General features: G+C 60.9%; 2 protein-coding genes across 2 annotated transcripts; one reads left to right on the top strand and one right to left on the bottom strand.

Moving 5' to 3' along the window:
* Positions 1-3474: 3474 nt before the first annotated feature.
* On the bottom strand, positions 3475-9841 carry BAK1 (BCL2 antagonist/killer 1). The gene is made up of 6 exons (XM_040249094.1): positions 9591-9841; positions 7660-7739; positions 6641-6776; positions 6188-6331; positions 4940-5120; positions 3475-4820 (listed from the first exon to the last, which is right to left on the bottom strand). The coding sequence occupies exons 2-6, from the start codon at positions 7727-7729 to the stop codon at positions 4716-4718; spliced, it is 636 nt and encodes a 211-aa protein (XP_040105028.1). The 5' UTR covers positions 7730-7739; positions 9591-9841; the 3' UTR covers positions 3475-4715.
* Positions 9842-10865: 1024 nt separating this feature from the next.
* LOC120869827 (gametogenetin-binding protein 1-like) lies at positions 10866-15873 on the top strand. Its single transcript, XM_040249093.1, is given in 7 exon segments — positions 10866-11162; positions 11164-11324; positions 12150-12241; positions 12633-12724; positions 12862-13012; positions 13962-14101; positions 15624-15873. Coding segments are annotated over 7 exon segments (984 nt in total). The 3' UTR covers positions 15675-15873.
* Positions 15874-18823: the final 2950 nt, after the last annotated feature.

The following is an 18823-nucleotide window of genomic DNA, read 5'->3' as shown; positions in this document are numbered from 1 at the left end:
AAATTGCTCTCCATAGGGTCAGAGGTCAGGTCAAAGAGGAGTCAAGTCAAAATATGAGAAGGCTGGTGAGCCCAGCTTCCATGCAGCCAGTCATCACAAAAGTGCTGTGATGGAGCAGAAACCTTTGAAGAACTGTCTTCTTAGCCAGACTGCAGGAAACCTCAGGCACTGGGCACCAGGAATGACTCCAAGACTGCGAAGGAAGAGTTGGTTAAGTGGAGCTGAGTCGTATGTTCATTTCCATCCTGATTTCAACATGGATGCCCACTCCCGTGTTACCCCGCCCCCAAGCGCAGGAGCACACTCACATACTCATAGGCATCCACTGGTGCCTGCTTACATCCATTGCCAAATCCCACCCTCCCGGTGGAAGGGGATTCTGTGGCTTTCGTCTCTTCAGCTACTGACTTTTTCAGAAAAGTCCAGTTTCTGCCCATCACTTGATCTTGGTCTTGTGAGGCTGCTCTTCTTTTGATTCATTTATACACCTTGCCAGGGATCTGCTTCCGGTCAGGGGCTCAACAGCCCAGACTGCTTCTTTTTGTTCCTAACACCTGGTGGACTGAACCCCTCATCTTCCCCCATGTTTATACCCCAGTAGTCTGCTGTTCACCTTTCTAATGTGTTTGGCAATTGGTGATCACATCCCATAACCTGGGTTTTGCTGATTTTTGGGTCCTGGACATTTAAAAACCTCCGGCAATCTCTCTCTCTCTCTCTCTCTCTCTCTCTCTCACACACACACACACACACACACACACACACACACACACACAATCTGTTCTGCTTAGATTGAACTAGATCAGGTTTACAAGTGTCTTTGATCTGGGCCTCTACATCCTTGGTGTGCACAACTGGAGCAGGATATGGTTATTTTATTTATTTTAATTTACTAATGAATTAATTGTAATGCCATTCAGATGGTTGGGCTTCTCTGGTGGCTCAGAGGGTAAAGAATCCTCCTGCAGTGCAGGAGACCTCAGTTCAGTCAGTTCAGTCACTCAGTCGTGTCCGACTCTGCGACCCCATGAAACGCAGCACGCCAGCCCTCCCTGTCCTTCACCAACTCCCGGAGTTTACCCAAACTCATGTCCATCGAGTCAGTGATCCCATCCAGCCATCTCATCCTCTGTCGTCCCCTTCTCCTCTTGCCCCCAATTCTTCCCATCATCAGGGTCTTTTCCAATGAGTCAACTCTTCGAATGAGGTGGCCAAAGTATTGGAGTTTCGGCTTCAGCATCAGTCCTTCCAATGAACACCCAGGACTGATCTCCTTTAAGATGGATTGGTTGGATCTCCTTGCAGTCCAAGGGACTCTCAAGAGTCTTCTCCAACACCACAGTTCAAAAGCATCAAATTCTTCGGCGCTCAGCTTTCTTCACAGTCTAACTCTCACATCCAAACATGACTACGTCTATTCCTGGGTTGGGAAGATCCCCTGGAGGAGGGCATGGCAACCCACTCCAGTATTCTTGCCTGGAGAATTCCATGGACAGAGGAGCCTGGTGGGCTACAGTCCATGGGGTTGCAAAGAGTCCGACACGGCTGAGCACCTAAGCACACGCGCGCACACACACACGCACAGATGGTTAGGCCATAACAATTTGTTCAAACAACGTACCAAATGATTTGGGCAAAGGAAGGATTTTCTCATTTGGATGGACAGCCAGTGACCTAAAATAAACCTTTTTTATTTTTAAAAAAATAAATTTATTTAATTGGAGGCTAATTACAATATTGTAGTGGTTTTGCCATACATTGACATGAATCAGTCATTGGTGAAGGTAAATTAGCAAACTCATGAAGGTACGCTCAGGATGGGGGCGGGGTGACGCTGGTGCAAGGCGGGGCAGGGATTTATACTGACCCTGCACAACTGAGCAGGTGACAGTTTTTCCTTCCGCGGGCAGGCTCCACTGCCTCATCTCAGTGGTACTACAGACCAAGGAGTCTAGACCTCTCCGGAGGAGACGAAGCAAGTTTCCGAAGAACCACAAATCTTGAGAAGAATTTAACTTCCTTAATACCTACAAAGCCCATCTGCTCCCTGAACCCCCAGAGCTCCCCCTAAGAATGTATTTATATTTCTTTTTTGGCATTTTCATCTTGAAAGAATACGGGGTACCGTGGAAGCCTAGACACAGGCCAAACGACCTTTCCGGGCTGCGCCCCAGGCCTTTCTGGAGAGCGTGGAGACCACGCAGCAGCCTCCACCGCCCACCATTACTCCAACTTTCCGCCGGGATTGGATGGGCAGTGCGCTCCGAGGCCCCGCCCACGAGAGGGCACGCTTGCGCGCCTGAGGCGGCTGCGGCCATCTTTGATCCGGGCAGTCCGCACGCCTTCCGGAGTTCTCAGAGCGGTCGCGTGGTTCCCGCCCGCGCAGCGGGTAGGCTATCCCTGCCTCCCCACCTCGCCCCGTGGCTGACCTGTGCTCGAGACCAACGGCCCCGGCCCTCACCCCTCTGGGCTCCACGTGAAACCTCGAGGCAGTGTCCTGATGGCCAGTGCCAGCTCCCCGCCCTTTCTACCCGGTGACTCTGGGCAGGTACCTCAGTTTCCTTATCTGTAAAATGGGAGTTTAACAACCCTCCTCGCCATAGCTGTACCTGCTGATTGTTGGGCACGTATGATAAATTCTCGGCATAAAGCTCCGCAGAGTGTGTTCCATAAAAACTGTCTACGAGTTTTCCTGCAGGAAATTGCAAGGGGCCTTGTCGCCACCACACTTCCAGCCACCACAGCTCGCAGGGGTCCCCTCTCAACGACTGCGGGCAGGACGTGGACTCTTTGAAGACCAAGTCGGAGGGCCCAGGGGATTGGCAAGATGCCCTCGGGGAAGTGAAAGAGAAGCCCGAGTCCTTTAGGACTTGCGTGTGACCGCTTTTGGAGTGTCAGAAAACAGACCAGGGTGCCCGGGACTGGAAAGACTTCCTCGGTTTTGGAACATTTAAACGCCTCCGTGCTTGTTATTTTTATCACCCCTGGCTGCCTCCCCATAGGGACTCCCATGCAGCAGAGAACTCCTAGAATGAAAAGCCTTGTGTGTGTGTGAGCTCTGGGGGACAGGCTGAAGAGGGAGCCGGGATGCTGTGTCCCAGGTGGAGCCAAGCGTGGGTGGTGATCGATCCCTGGAAGGGAGAGTTCAGACCAGGCCTGTGGGGGTCCCCAGGCAAGGGCAGCTGCTCCACCAGCTTTGCAGCCAGAGCCTAGCAGTTTGGGGACCCCTGACTTCTTGTGGGAATGGGAAACTTGCCTGGAACCCCAAGAAATGAGGAAAGTTCCTGGAGAAGGGGGTAGTGAGTGGGAAGGGGCCAAGGCCTTCTAGAGGGCTGGAGAAACACACCCAGCCCTCCACAGGGTTTTGGAGGTTCCAGAGGAGACCCGTCAGTAAAAACCAGGTGAAAGTCACCCATGCCCAGGTTCCCCCAGTCAGCCTGATGAAGAGAGGGGTAGTGGAGAAGACAAAAAGGATCAAGTCTGAGTGGGGGTTGCATTTTATTTTCAGACACACTCAGAGGGTGGGAGGTGGCCAGGCAGCTCCCTCTGCGTCCCCTCCCTGAATTTGGTTTAATCAAGAACTCCTCTCCCCTGACCTCTGAATCCCTCAGCTGTGCAAGATAGACAAGGCACTTGACCCCACCATTCGGAGGGGCTCAGGCAGGTGTGGGGTGCGGAGGGTAGAGGTTGGGGGTGGGGTTCAAGTATTCACAGTTCCCCTGTGCATACCCCCGGATTACACTGTGCCCAGGCCAGAAGGGAGGGCCCCAACCCTGGGGTTCCTAGTGGTGCTTCTAGCCCTTCTCTCACTCAGAAACTTCAAGATGCGCTCCCTACCCCTCCTTTCCCTGACAATGACAAACCGCAGTCCTAAACCCTGTAGTCCAGGTGAGGTAGGGGCTGGGGCAGTGTGCTCAGCCGAGACCCCTCCCTTCCTTACCTGGAGTGGGGGTGTGTGGCGAGCTGCGCTTGTAGTGACGGGTGGGAGCAAGTGGTAATATGTGAGGGGACAGAGGCCCTCAGGAGCTCTGGCCTGCACCCCACTCCACCCCACCCTGAATCCCTGAGAGTCCACCTGCAAAGTCAGTATGGGCCGGCCAGGGGTGGGGAAGAGGGTAGCAGGGACTGGGCGGGAGCCGAGCAGCACCCTGTCCCCCGCCCCACCACCCCAGTCCTGTTCCCGGGGAATGTGGTGCTTAGGAAGGGCCAGGACTGGGCTCCAGGCCCAGCTTTCAAGCTCAACCTTCCAGAACTACTGAATTCTAGGGAAGGGTAGAGCTACTAACCCCCACAGCCCAGACGTCCTGGCTTTGGGCAGAGTGGTGGGAGGGAGGAGTGCCCTCCTAAGGGTATTATAAAAAGCTAAAATCGTTAATGACGACTTGGGAGAAGTGGTTCCAAGCCTCTTGCTTCCCCAAGTTATCAGTCTCCCCAGCACCGAGCAGACAGGGCTGGGGGGGTCCCAGAGAGCTAAGGGAGAGGCTACCGCCCCCCTCTGAGAGGGGGCCCGTTAGCACCATGCAACGTTAGAGCACCCAGCAGTCTGATGGATGCCCCTGGGCAGGGGCCCTCCAAAGCTGGAGTGCCCACTTACTAAAGCTTCTGTGCTCTTAATGGGGGGCAGAGGGACACCCCTGCTGGAGAGGAGGTGAGGGGAGAAGCCGGGGCCAAAGTCCACACAGGGGTCTCAGGACCCCGAAGGGCCCCGCCAGAAGTCATGACTTGAAGAATCTTCGTACCACAAACTGGCCCAACAAAACCACAGCCAGAACTATGGCTACATTCTTGATGGGGGCGTTCCCCAAGTCCAGGGCTGCCACCTGCCAGGAGAGATGGAAGGGTCATGGGCGGAGGGTGCTGGTGGCTCCCAGGGCCCGGGATGGGGCTGGGAGGGGCGGCTCCAGCAGCAGGGAGGGTTGACCAATGCTCAGGCACTCACCCAGCCACCCCTCTGCGCGATCCACCGGGCGATGGAGCGACGCAGCATGAAGTCGGCCACGAAGCGGGTCACCTGGCCCAGGAAGCCGGTCAGGCCGCGCTGGTAGACGTGGAGGGCCAGGCGGTAGCCGAAGCCCAGCAGAGCCACCACGCGGCCCCAGTTGATGCCGCTCTCAAACAGGCTGCAGGCAGGGGAGACACCGTTGCTGGAGACCCCTGGGGGGGCTCTTTGACTTCCTTCCCCCTCCCATCCCTTTGGACCGCCCCACCCCTAGCCCCTCCCTGCTGGAAAGCAAAAATGGCTTAGCCGTGAACTGGTGGGGCAGAGGCTGCCCCAGCCTGGCCTCGATCTGGGAGGAGCCCGCGTCCCTGTGAAAGGAGAAAGCTTGGAGGGCAGATGAGTGGGGCGCTGCTGTTGGGGCACAAAGGCAAACAGAGCATGGAGGGCAGAGCAGGCGGGTAGAGGCAGCGGGGAGATTACCTGTGGGCGCTGCTGCTGGCCTGGCAGCCCGGGACGGCAGAGAGAAAAGGACAGAAGAGGAGGTTAGGACAGTCTTGGAATCACAGCGGAGTGGGCAGTGGCCTCTAAGGACACAGGCAGGGTGTTCAGCTCTGAGCACTGATTCCATCTCCTGCTCCTGCCTTTATCCTCAGCCTCAAATCTACCCCGAGACTGACTCCCTTAACCCAGATGGCGACAATGGCTAACACCTCTAAGAGTGCACGCAATCCTAAGCATATTTCCCCTAGTTTACGGACCAGAAAACTGAAGGCTAGGATGTGTCACGAAGCCAGTAAATGGCGAAGCTAGGATTCGCCCAGGCTGCTGGTCCCTTGAGGCCAGATCTGAGCATCAGGAAGTCATTTTCAGGACCTGGTAGGCTGAAGCCAGGTCCAACAATCATCTTTGGTGTGAAATGTGGCTCCAAATCAGAATGACAGCTGGGTCCCAGCAGTGCTGGGGACCTCTGGGAACAACCCCACTGCGAGCCCCCCGCCCCACACACAGTCCTGATCTACCAGCTCATGTTGGTGTCAGGGCTCATGAAGGCTGTGCCCTTGTGTACAAAGATGAGGAGCCTGGGCTTAGGAAGAGAAAGACGGGGGCCCAAGGCCACGCGTGAGTTAACAGCAGAGGCAGGGACAGAAAACACATCTCCCAACACCAGCAGAGAAGCTGTCTCCCGTTTCACGGGGAGGGCCTGGCGCGATGGGGACAGCGCCGTGGAGGGGCGGTGGCCGGGGCTACCTGGACGCGATCTTGGTGAAGTACTCGTAGGCGTTGTCTGCCGTTGGCTGCAGGTGCTGCAGCATGGCCTGGAACTCCGTGTCGTAGCGCCGGTTGATGTCGTCCCCGATGACGGCGAGCTGGCGGCCCACCTGCCCCATGGTGCTGGAGGATCAGGAGGCAGCCAGTGAGTTGGGGCCCGGGCTGGCAGCAAACCGCTCCTGCCCGAGATGCCCTGGCCTCAGGCGCCCCTCCTGGGAAGTCCTGACTGTGTGCTCAGACATGAGGGCTGGGCCCAGGCACAAGGGGCAGGCTGGGCTGAAAAGGGTGCCGGTTCTGGGATGGGAGCGGTGACCCGAATGCAAAAGGGCAGCAGCGGGAGAAGCCCCCAGGCTTGCTCAGCTGCCAGGACCAGCACAGTGACCCTGCGTGAGTCTCTGCTTCTCTTAGCACGTCTAGGAGGCCTCAGCTCACCTGGTAGGCTCTGGGTGCAAGGTGACCATCTCTGGGTCAGTCGGCGCAGCCGCCCCCTCGGCCTCCTGCTCCTGCTGGTGGCGGTAAAAGACGTAGCTGCGGAAGACCTCCTCGGTATCCCGGGCTACCTGCTCCTCTGGGGACCAAAGCCGGGAGTCAGGGAGGAAGTGCTCTGGGGAGGAGGGTTCCCTCTGCTGGGGGACACACCTGTCCCTCCTCTAGCCCTCGGGTGACACCTAGGGCTGACTCTGAGTAGAGCTGTCTTCTCACAGCACCCTTGTGGAGGTGACCACCCCGTTTACAGATGGGGAAACTGAGGCACAGTGTTTGCATAACTTGCACGAGGTCATGAGGCTGGGGTGAACAGTGTGGCCAGGATAGATTCCCGGGCGTTTGGCTCTCTGGCTTTTAGTGTCCAAGGCACCCGGCCGTATGGCTTGGCTTAGGGAACATGGGAAACAGAGTTTGAAATTGCAGCCCAGGAAAGTCACATTGGGACATAGTGAGTGGCCTGAGACGGAACCCAAAGTCCAGGAAGCAGCCTGTGCTGGGTGGCAGAGCTGCCAGCCTTCCGGGTGGTCCCCTTGGATGAGGGCACTCTCTTCCTTCCTCCCCAGAGTCTAACAGCCCGTCTCCCCGTTGAGCAGCCCTGATCAGGTGATAAGCCGCCTCACTTCCTTATTTCTCCAGCTGGGATAAGACAGCCGCGCCCCATGCCTTCCCTCCTGCTCAGCCATCCCGCCCGGCTGCCCGGGGAGGGCAGGGTGTCCTCCTCGGGCTCACCGCCCCGTCCCTCGGCCTCCACGCGTCCTTCCCCGCACTGCTCTCGGGGCTCGGTCTTGCCTGCACCCCAGCTGCTGAGCCGGTGGGCTGCCTGCACTGGGTGGGGAGGTGCTCTCTCCTTTGCGCAAGGTGGATAAACTGAGGTGGGCCACTGGGGCTGTCCAGGTCTGCTCTCGCCAACCCTGCAGCTGGCCCCGGTGGTCATGAGGTGGGTGAGCGGGCAGACAGACCCTTACCCGATGTGGAGGAGGGGTCAGGCTCATCGCAGCCCTGCCCGGGGGGACCTGGACCTTGTCCTGAAGCCATTCCTCAGGTCCTGGGGAGAAAAGCAGCTTCAGACTGTGTTGGGGGCAGATAGGAAAGCAGAGATGGGGCCAGGGGCTCTGGCGGCCCATGGAGGCGGGGAGGGCCCCCTCCCGAAAGACCCACTGACCCGGGAACTTATCACTTCACTGGCGGCTCTTCAAGAAAGACTGGGGCTGAGAAAGGCCAGGCAGCCAAGACTGCTGCCCCCCGGGGACCAGCGCAGGCCCCGGGGCGGGGAGGCCACAGTGGTGCCCAAGCGGCTGTCTAGTCACGTCTTACCCCATTCCTGGGCCGGGGAGAGGTGAGTTTCAGAGGCGGAGTTTCCTTCCGCTGCCGCTGGGGCCCTCTGCACCCTATCCAGTCCACATTCACCACAGACTCGCTACCTTCCAGCCAGTGACCCGTGAAGGCCGTCCCCAAAGGCCCCACTTCCCCCCAGCTAGTCAGAGCATGCCTGTTTTCCAACTCGGGCCTGTTAGCCGCACACATCCCGAGCGCCTGTGGTGTCCTCACACGTGCGGGAGGAGGTGTGGGACGCGGGGGTAGCATGGCAGGGTAGGCACCATCATGCCCACTGCACAGGTGGGAAAACTGAGGCTCAGGGCTGGTCACGCCGTCAGGGTGACTGAATTTCCACACGCGTCCATTCTCTCCTCAGCGCTCACGTCAGGCTTGCTTCCCAGTTGCCGGCGGCGGTCTCTGCCGTTGTCCCACCTGCCTGCCTAGCAGGCGGCTGAGGAAACCACATGCACCCCTTGCCCTCCTGTCTCCGGCCCGTTTTCTTCCTTTGCCGGGTTCTGGCCACAACCCCCTGCGGCTCAGTGAGCCCTGGGCAGAGCAGGTATTTCCTGGACGTAAGCTGTTTCACTTTCAGTTTGCACCTTCCTCATTTCCCCGCACCCCAAAGCTGCCTCCATCACCCAGGTGGAAGCCCCTTTCCTCCCCCTCGGGAGGGCCCAGCCTGGGCCCCAACACTCAGGCCGGAGTTCCCCCTCCTCCCTGGGAGGGCCTGTATACTCCACCCCTCCCAGGCCTGGGGCCATTTTCCAAAGGGCCTCAGGAGAAGGGTGGGGAGGGCCCACCTGTGCGCCCCACCCCTTCCCTGTCGAGGGGGCAGGGACAGGGAGAAGGGACTCGCCCCTCCTGCAGCCCGTAGTCTCCCGCCTGCTTAAAACAGACCTTAGCCTGGCACCCCGCATCCTTGAAGCTGCTTCCCAAACAAGGCACCTTTCTCCCTCCCTTGGTACCCAAACGCGGTGCCCCCCAGGACATCAGGGCTGAAGGATGCTAACTGCACCTCGACTCCCTCTCCCACTACCCCTGGGGCTCACGGCTGGGGATGAGGTGGAGCCTTGGAACCCGCCCCAGGGCCAGAGGCCTGAGCTGACCTGGGACTTCCTCTGCCCCCATCAAAGTGGCCTGACTTCCTGGTGGGGAGAATCCGCTGTGCCCCACCTTTTGGGTTTGCCAGGCCCAGGATGCTGCTGGAGTTGGGGGGGGAGGGGGCAGATCCTGACCTGGTCTTAGGACTCCTGGGGCAGCAGGAAGCACTGTGAACGGTCTCCTGCTGCCCTTGACCTTGACTCTGACCTCCACTCCCATCCCCCAGACTGCTAAAGAACCTAGCTCTTTGGCACGCGATTCTCGGGCAGCCAGGGCCAGGGCAAGAGGGGACGCCACCTCAGGGGCAGCTCGAGGGAGCCCCAGCTGGATCGGGCCACCATCGAGGGTTGGTGGAGCTGCCCAGGCAAGCTTTGCAGTGGCGTCCCCCTCCCCAGCGGGCTCCCCAGGGGCTCCCTGCCTCACGCTGGGCCTGGGGCTGCCCAGGGAGCGGGGCATGGGCAAGACTCTCCCGGCTTACCTCCCCGGACCCTGGCCCAGGCCCGGGATGGCCCAGCGGGGCGGAGGCCAGAGATCCTGAGGGGTCAGGGGCTGCTCCCAGGGCTGCGTCCCCAGGCCTGGCTTCCAGGAAGGGGAGTCAGTGGATCTCTGATGTCTGGAGTGCAGCCTCTGCCGGTCCCAGCGCGGCCCTGGGGGACCCGCGGGGCTGCCGCGATCATAGAGGCGCCGGCGGGTCCCGGCTCCCATCAGCTCCCTCTAGAGGAAGTCGCTTGGTGGCCGCCGGATGCGAAGCCGCAGCCCGTGGCCTGAGGCGGTCTGGGCTCTGCAGGAGAAAAGTGGCTTCCCTCCTCCTCCCCCACAGCTTTTCCCCCACCCCGGTTCCCAGCCCTCATTCTTGATCTGTCCCCTGCTCCCTTCCATCAGTGGCAGCAAAACAGCCAGGATGGGGCGGTTCCTTGAGCCCCACTGTGTGCCAGGCACTTTAAAAGCCCTTTGGACGGACTTCCTTGGTGGTCCAGCGGCTAAGACTCTGTCCTCCCAACACAGGGAGGTCTGGGTTCGACCCCTGGTCAGGGAACTAGAGCCCACACGTAGAGACTAAGAGTTCACTTGCTGCAACTCAGACACAGTGCAGGCAAATAAATTAATATTAAAAAAAAAAGAGCATTTTGGAACAACCCTGGGAAGTTGGTGCAGTGGGCCACACCCATCTTACAGGGGATCAAACTGAGACTCAGCTGGTTTAAGGAACCTCTCCCAAGTTCACTGAGATGGGTTTATAATCAGGTCTCCAGGAATAATACTAAATTGAGATTCAGCGTGCAGTTAAGACTGTGCACCAGGCACCTACCTTGGTGGTCTACACAGAGGAAATGTGACGTCCCCCTGAATCTGCTGGGCAGGTACGCAGAAAGGGGGGCACAGTGGGCCCGTGCCAGCTGGACGCTGAGGAGGGAGGGAAGGGGGAGGGCAGCAGGGGAAGGGCAGGCAGGGAGAGAGCCCCGGGCCACCACCCCATCCTCGGAGCTGGGGTTCCTCTGGACTCCTCTGCCTGCCCCCCCACTGTCTCCTGGGGCCTCCCCAAACCCTCAAGCTCTCCCACCCCAGCTGGCTCCCTAGGCCTCGTCAAACCCCTGCCCTCTCTGCACGCAGCGAATCCCCCCTCCCCGCTTCTGCCTTCTAGAACTGGAAGTTTCCAACTGAGTTTTCAATTGAAAACCTCCTTCTGTTCTTAAGCAGTTGGTCCTGCGGTGGCTGCGGCGGCCCCTCCCTCTGAGTCAGGGACCCTTCCAGGATGGAGGCCCCTGCTTCAAGCCCTCGACCCCGAATTTTGGGCCACTCCTCCATGTTCTGCTTTTTTCGGAGCTTGGTAGGCAGCAAGTGCAGCCCGAAGAGCTCAGACAAGGCCTTGCGGAGGGGCCGGTCGTGGCCCCTGAGGGGGCAGGATGCCGTCCCCTTGATGATCGACCGTCAGGGACAAGCTGGGAGGAGGGAGTCCAGGCCTCCCGCCACGCTGCCCTTCGCCCGCCCTGGGGCCCTGCCTCCGCCCAGCCCCTCAGGGCTGGAGATGGGGGACCCAGGGGCCCAGACCTGCCCCCCCCGCAGAGGTCCTGAGGTTCATGGCTCAGGGCGTAGAGGTGAAGCCAGTCCTGCCCATGGGAAGCCAGGAGGTGCTGGGCCACTTGTCTGAGCTGGAGGAGAAGGAAGAGGCGGCCACAGGAGAGGCCTCAGGGAATACGGGGACCTCAGAAAGGTGAGGGGCTGGGCCGAGGATGGAGGAGCTGGGGGAAGCCAGGGTGTCAGGAGGGAGGGGGACGTGGGCATGAGGTTTGAGGACCCGAACTGGGGAGGGACCAGGGACTTCCCTGGTAGCTCAGCTGCTAAAGAATCCACATGCAAGGCAGGAGACTCCAGTCTGATTCCTGGGTCCACTGGAGAAGGGACAGGCTACCCACTCCAGTTTTCTTGGGCTTCCCTGGTGGCTCAGCCAGTAAAGAATCCACCTGCAGTGCGGGAGACCTGGGTTAGACCCCTCTGTTGGGAAGATCCCCTGGAGAAGGGAACGGCTACCCACTCTGGTATTCTGGCCTGGAGAATTCCATAGACTGTAAAGTCCATGGGGTTGTAAAGAGTCGGACACAACTGAGCGACTTTCACTATCAGGAACAGACTCCTCGGGTGGGCAGAGGACTGGGTGGGCATGGTCGTTCACATCAAGGGTGGAGAGGAACCTGGAGAGGCAGAGGGAGGCAGAGACAGGGCTTCTGCAAGTGAGGGGTTGTGCATAGGGGCACCAAAAGGACAAGGGCACAGGCCAGGGACTAGAAAGGGTGCGTGTGGAGTGAGCTGGGCCTCCCATCACTTCCCAGCTCCTTGCTGGGCCCCTCCCCTCCTCACACCCCTCACCCTACTTTTGGGGGGATCACCCCTCTCCGTGATAAAGACCCCAGAGGGCAGAGCAGGGAGCAGTGGGGAGCAGGGGGGTGGAGGAGCTGAGCAGGGCCTCGGCAGGGGTTTGGGACCTTCACCACCTCTCGGGCCCCACCTGCCGCCCCATCTGACTGTGCTCTGGGGTCAGGGGCCACTCTGCCCAGGCCTTGGCGGTGGCCGTGGGGCCACTGGAGTTCAGCCCCGAGGCCTTCACCAGGGAGGAGGAATGTCTGCTCGATGGTGAGTGCGGTGGCCACAGGCCCCAGGGGACGGCCAGGGCATCGGGCTGGGGGTGGGGGTGGGGGGCAGGGGATGAAGGGCAGTCTGAGCGGAGCTGGATCCCAGCTCCACTCGGGGCAGGCGGTGTGAGGGCGGCAAGTCGCTCAGCCTTTGTGCATCTGTTTCCTCATCTGTAGAATGGGAGCATGATAGCATCTGTCAGAGGGCATTAGCAAGGATTAAGTGAGACGGTCTCTCCGTCTCCGTGAAGTGCCTAGAACTGTGCCTGGCACACAGCAGGCGTTTGCTAAAGGAAAGCTGGCCGTAGCTCAGCCCTCCCGATGGGCCTGCGCTCCTCAGGCTGGGCTTCTACCTTTTGCTGTGGGCTCCCAGTGACCACTGCCCTCCACAGGTGACCCAAGGCTGGCCTCCAAGGTGGGGGCAGCTCCCTGGAACCGCCTCCTCGGCTTGTACAAGCGGCTCCAGAAAGGGGCCATGGCCAAGGTCCGTGGGGCCCGGCCGGAGGAGGGCGGAGGCGGGGCGGGGCCCGGGAGAGCGCGCCCGTCTCACCCTCTCCTGCTTTCTGCTCGGGGGCCGGGCTCAGCTGCCCCCTCACCTGCGGGGTGGCTGTCCACCCTCAGTTCCCTCTCAAGGAAGGCCCGCCCCGAGAGGAGCCAGGCGAGGAAGAGGAGGCGGCAGCGGAGGAAGACAGCGCCCTCAAGCTCTGCGTCCCGGGCATCGTCACCCTCCAGTCCCCGCTGCATAAGGCCTTCAGGTCAACGGACACAGTAGGTGGGTGTGCCCCCCGTACCCCCTCACCCCGCCCCCAGCCCCGCTTTGATGGAGCGGCTCTCGGATGCGACACCAGTTACCACCACCAGGGGGAACCACAGGACCTAAAATGATCGCCCAGGCCCGCTGACCCGCGGGCGCCGGTCCGCAGAAGGAGCTGGGTGTGCGCCTGGGAGGCGGGGGAGGCTTGAGGGGTGGGGCGCGGCTTACGACCGGGACCGTGGCTGCTCGAGCAGCACCCTTTCCCAGCCCAGAATTCTAACTCCTTCAGTGGCGCCCCCTGCACCCCCAGTTTTCCCGTCAGGTGTGCACTTGCTGTGACGGTGCCCAGGGGACCCCCTCTCCCATTGCAGCCACCTCGCTACTCTGGTGGGGCGAGCAGACGGCTTAGTGCCTCCAGTAAAGTCTCCGTTGACATTTTCCTTACCACCGGCCAAACCCTCTCCTAAGCACTTTTCATGAAATACTGCATTCTGACTCTGGGGTCGGTCCTGTTATACCGTCTCCGCTTCCCTGTGAGATCACTGGGGCCCAGAGAGGGGTTAAGCAATTTGTCCACGATCACCTCACTGGTCAGTGGCAGAGCTGAGGCTTGAACCCCCGTGGTTTGGGTTACTCCGGATTGGAACGCTGGAACTGATGGCTGGAGGAGGCGGGGCAGGGTGGAGCAGATGTCTGCCCCTGGAATGAACACTGTCCCCCGGGAGGCAGGTAAAGAGATTCACACTCAGGATGGGAGCAGGGAGCACAGTGAGAGTCCTGGGACAGTCTGGGCGGTGGAGAGGTGGAGTCTGGCGGGTTCTAGGGGCCCGCCTGGGGGCGACCAGGGGGCACGCAGGGCAGGGAGGGGTTTGGAGAGCTGGGGCCACTTCGTCTTCCTCAGATCCCCAGCAGGCTGCGGCTGCCCCCTCCTGCCTGTCCCATGCCCTTCTCTCTCTCTGGCTCTCAGGTTTTGTGGAGGCGGAGCTAAAGAAGCTTCTGGTCTTTCAGCGGGAGTCCCGTCTCTGGAAGATGGGCGGCTGCGACGGCCGGGAGCTGCTGATCCAGCCAGAGGTCACACTGGAGGAGGCGGGCGTCGTGGATGGCCAGGTACACCCACCCACCCACCACCCCGCCCCGCCTGCGGGCACCGGGAGTCTGGGGCTGGAGAACGCCCCTCTCTGTAGGCTGTGGGCCCAGGCCCCAGCCACCCCCGCACCCTGCTGGGCAGGAAGGGCACAAGTCCTCCACGGTGGTCTCTCTGAGAGCAGGACCCCAACTTCCTAAGCACACGCTTCTCCATCTGGCTGGCTCTCACTTAGCCCAGGGCCCGTTGCTAAGGCGTCACTGCCGCTCACTTGCTGTGTGGTTCCGGGCAAGACCCTCCCCCTCCCTGGGACTCAGTTTTCTCATCTCCATGAGGAGGGAGTCCCGTCTCCCATTCACATCCACACCTCCTCCCACAAACACACACAGGCGGCAGGGGAGTTGCCAGGGGTAACAATGGGGACCACCCCCCAGCCCGCCCTCTTTGACATTGGCCTTAAAGGTGAGGCCTGTCCAGGCTTCTGGGAGTGCACACTGATAGATCTGTTGACGACAAAAACGTGTCGATTTCCTTTCTGGGTTAATTCCCATTCGTTCATCAGCTCACCCTTTCTTTCAGTGGACATCTGCCCCCTGCAGACTGTGCAGTTCACAAAAGGAAGGAGCAAAGTCTGTAGCCGCAGTCTCTGCTGCGGCCTGACTTACTCTGTGACTTTGAATATGGGCTTTGGTGTTTTCACCTGGAAAGGGGGCCGTTGGAAGATGAGATGAACTGAAGAGTGTGTGGCAGTCACCTGCAAAGGGCACTCCAGTGTCAGGGATTATGACTCACCCCTCGAGGGTCATGAACACCAGGAACCCTTGCCTACCCTGAGTCCTGAGCCTTAGGCCATGCCACAGGTGCCCCTGGGTGCTCTGGGGAGCCTCACCCTATACCACACAAGTCCTGGCTCTGGTAGGGCTCCTGCTTTCTTGCCTTTTCCTGCTGAAGGGACCTCTCCTCCCCTGCACCCTCCAGGGCCGCCCGCTGGGCTGGCCTGCCCCGTCCCGGGCGGCGCAGTCCTACGGTGGCCTGAGCACACCGCAGGCCATCAGGGGGTTTCTGGATGGTGGCGCAGGCCGGCGCCTCACTGGGGCTGGGCAGCCTGCTGGAGGCGTGTCGAGGGGCCTGTCCTCATCACCACCCCCTCTCTCTTTGTCTGCCCTCAGGGACACCAGGCTGAGGGGGAAAGGAAGCCGAGCCCCAGCCTTTGGGGAATGCTGGGGCCCTGGGGGAGGGGCGCCGAGGCCGCAGAGGCAGCGCCCCGGGCTGGAGGGAGGGGTGCCGAGGCCCCTCGGCGTGGTGTCCAGGACAGAGGTGAGGGAGGGCTTGGGCCACCCGGGGCTGCTCCCCGCCAGGCCACAGGGAGGTGGCTCCGGGCTGGTGGGCCTGGGCCAGCTGCGGGCCCCTGGGGGCGGCTTCGGAAATGTGACCTTGGGGTGCTCGTCTCTGGAGGCGCAGGTGGGACGTTCTGGGGGCACCGAGCAGGGAGAGGAGAGCTCAGAGACACCAAGGCCTCCGCATTCACCCACTTGCGACCCCCAGCACCTGCTTCTGGAGGAGATGGACGAGATGGGAAACTGGCCTCCAGAGTGAAGCCGGCGCCGCCCGGGGTCCCTGCAGGTGCGGAGGGATGGAGCCCCGCTTCTCAGGGCACCTCAGGAGCCCCTGGGGCCAAGGAGTCTCAAGATAACCTGTGTCTGCACATCTGCAGGGTGGGCCTGCCCAGCAGACTGCTCCCACTCGTCAAAGTCATGCCTGTCACATTACTAATAAAACTCAGTTTGGCATTGGGCTCCTTGGCTGGCTGTCTGCGGAGCCCGCCCCTCGTCCTGCACCGGGAACAAGCCCAGCGTACCCGGGGTAGCCGGGGTCTGGTCTCGTTCTCGTCGGGCCCCAGAGGCCCAAGCCACCCCAGCTGCAGAGCCCCGGGCCCCATCTGAGCTGGAAGACAGCGAGTCTGGTGCACCTGACTGCGGTGGGGAAGGACCTGGGCCACAAGGCCTGCAGGCCCTGACCTCCCTTCCTCTTGAGTTCCCAGGCCCAGCGTGGGGCCTCCTGGGAGGATCCGGGAATTCTCCAGCAGGAAGTCCCTGCCCAGCCGGCCCAGGACAAAGCCAGGGAAGCAGACCGTGGGGACCGGCCCCAGGGGCCGGGCTGGGGGTGGGAGAGGGGCCCCTGGGTAAGTGGAGCTGTGCCACAGGGGTGCGGGGCCAGGCCCCATGCTGCTGCCCTGGTCGGGGCCCACTCTGCCAAGCGGAGTGCTGGGTACCTCTGGGGACCCTGGGTGCAGGGAGGTCCAGACACCTAGAAGAAGACATTCTTCCAGCTCTACTGAATTCCAGAAGCGAAGGTGGGGTTGAGTTACTCGTGGGAGGCACACCTTCATCCTTGGCTTCGTGGGCATCCAATGTGGGGGAGGGCTAGGTGCAGTTTGGACACCAGGAGGTGCTGTTTGCCGGGAGGGCTGGCTGGTTGCCTGTGGGATGCTGGTTCATAGTTTCCCGTTGGGGTCTGGGCTCTGAGCCGCCAGTGTACACGTGAGAGCTCACACCACCCCAACGCTTATCAACAACACTGCTATTTACAGACACACGTCTGGCCTTCTCCATGGGGCTCCCACTGGATCCAGCCCAAGGCCTGTACAGAGCTAAAGATCAGTGTCAGAACACGGCTGCTGCTTGAGTAATTATTGTGATTGCTAAAAGCAGCTGTCTGTCCGGTGGGAGTGCTGGGGGGGCTGGTGAGGGGCGGCCAGCAACCCGACCTCCTGCCCTGCCCCGCCCAGCAGCGAAGGTGAGCGCCCTGCCTCCCACCCCCAGCCGGGGCTCAGAGCGGGGCTTGGAGACAAGATGGCTAGTGATTCACAAGTGGGCCGGGGCTTCCCAGGCAGGCTGCCCACTCCCTGGAATCCTTGACTCAGGCCCTGAGCTGGGGCTGGTGGAAGGGGCCATGTGGACTGTCCCCCTGAGTCAGCTGGGAGGTGGCCTTGTGATCAGATGACTCACCTGGGCCCTGATTCCTTCCTCCAGGGTGTTGGCCGGTGGGAAGCGTGGGGCCTTGGAGGGCAGCCTGTGGGCTCCTCGGTGTCTCCCGCATGGACGCAACCCTCCTCACGGACCCCACGAAGAGGGTGCTTCTCTGCCTTCCCCCTTCTTGGGAGGCCCCCAAACCTGGTGCCAGCCATGCCCAGGCTGGAGGGGGACCCCGAGGCACAGAGGAGTCCAGACGCCCCCCTGCCCCCACCCCCAGTGTCTTTGGGCAGCAGCAGTGGCCCCTGGGCACAGGCAGGCACCATGGTGGGTCAGGGTAGGCTGGGCCCTGCGGGCAGCTCAGGCTCCTTGGCTGCTCGCCTGAGTCAAGTGGCGCTAAGTTCTTGGGGAGCATCTCAGCCGCAGACCCCTGCACCCTGCTCCTCTCTTTCCCACTCTGTCAAGTGAGGGTCCTGGCACCATGTGGTCCACCCAGCTGCCTGGGTTCCTGTGAACCCCAGGGAGGAAGGTCAGTGAGGCTGGGAGCAGAAATGGGGTCTGAGTCAACGCAGGCTTGAAGGCCTCTCCCCGGCCCTAGACGGTCCTTGGCCAGCTTCCCGGGCCTGGCTTGACGCTCATGAGCGGGGAAGGCAGGGGTGACAAGCCCCAGGGACCTGCTGTGGGGGAAGGCCCGGGGTGCGTGTGCAGGGGGCCAGGCACAGGTCCACCCTGCAAGGGGCCAGGGGCCAGGCAGGTGTGTCCGAAAGGCTTTCGGGGAATGCTGCCGATGCATCTGTGGGTCTGAACCATGGCCTGGGCGGCACTGAAAGCTGTCTTCCCAGGACTTATGTGGAAGTCCAGTGTTTAGGACACCGCGCTTCCGCTGCAGGGGGCACAGGTTTGATCCCTGGTCCGGGGATTAAGACCCAGCCTGCCGTCCCTGGTGTGCAGACAGCGAGGGGAGGGCGGCTGCGCACCGCTTGCAGGTTGGGTCCTGTACCAGGGGCTTGGCTCGGGGTGAGGGGCTCTGAAACCCCGAGAGCTGCCTCTTTCTCATATGCGCAAAGGGACCAGTCAGGCTGGCAGTGCCCTGGTCAGATCCAAGTCGAGCTGAGCGTCAGAACTTGCTAGCCGCTGCCCAGTCCCAATGTCCCTCTCCTTCACCCCTCATCTTCCGCCACCTCTTACTGTTGGTAGCTGCATATGGGCCTCTGTTTCTCTCTCTCTTACTGTATATCTGGGGGGGACAGAGGTGAGAAACAGCCCCTGGATCCATTCTGAGGGCACGTGGGGGATGGTAGGAGCTGAAAGGAAGGCAGTAGGTGGTGGAGGGGGCAGTAGGGTGGATAGAAAGGTGGGCAGGGTGAGAGGCAGGCCTACCTGCCCAGGGAGATGGTGGGCGGGGCTCCTGGGCAGGGCCTTCCTTCAAGGAAAATGCCACCTTGAGCCCTGCATAGAGGCAGTGGTGGTCAGGATTTCCTCTTCCCAGGCAAGGGAAGGGCAGCACTCCCTGGGTTATTTTCCAGGTGGGAAAGGAGCTGCAGGAGCAGAGGGGAGAGGCTCTGCCAGGTAGCAGCCAAACTCCAGCTTGACAAGCTGACGAGACTGCAGGCAAGCCCCTGACCTCCCTGAGTCTCAGTTTTCACATCCTGGAAATGGGCGAATCACAGGCTTCTGCAGGCTGAGTGAAGGGCTGTTTGGCAGGGTTCAAATATCAGTACTGATTAAGCACCCACCACATCCTGTTCTAGACACTTGAGGGGGAGGCGGGCG

Source organism: Oryx dammah, unplaced genomic scaffold, assembly GCF_014754425.2.
Source record: "Oryx dammah isolate SB20612 unplaced genomic scaffold, SCBI_Odam_1.1 HiC_scaffold_11, whole genome shotgun sequence".
Lineage (NCBI taxonomy): Eukaryota > Metazoa > Chordata > Mammalia > Artiodactyla > Bovidae > Oryx > Oryx dammah.
This window is presented reverse-complemented; position numbering and strand designations above follow the sequence as displayed.

Coding starts and splice junctions, on each gene's coding strand:
- BAK1 (XM_040249094.1), bottom strand. CDS start 7,729: ATGGCTTCAGGACAAGGTCCAGGTCCCCCCGGGCAGGGCTGCGATGAG. Junction 6,777..7,659: donor TGACCCCTCCTCCACATCGG/GTAAGGGTCTGT, acceptor TTTGGTCCCCAG/AGGAGCAGGTAGCCCGGGAT. Junction 4,821..4,939: donor TCGCGCAGAGGGGTGGCTGG/GTGAGTGCCTGA, acceptor CTCTCCTGGCAG/GTGGCAGCCCTGGACTTGGG.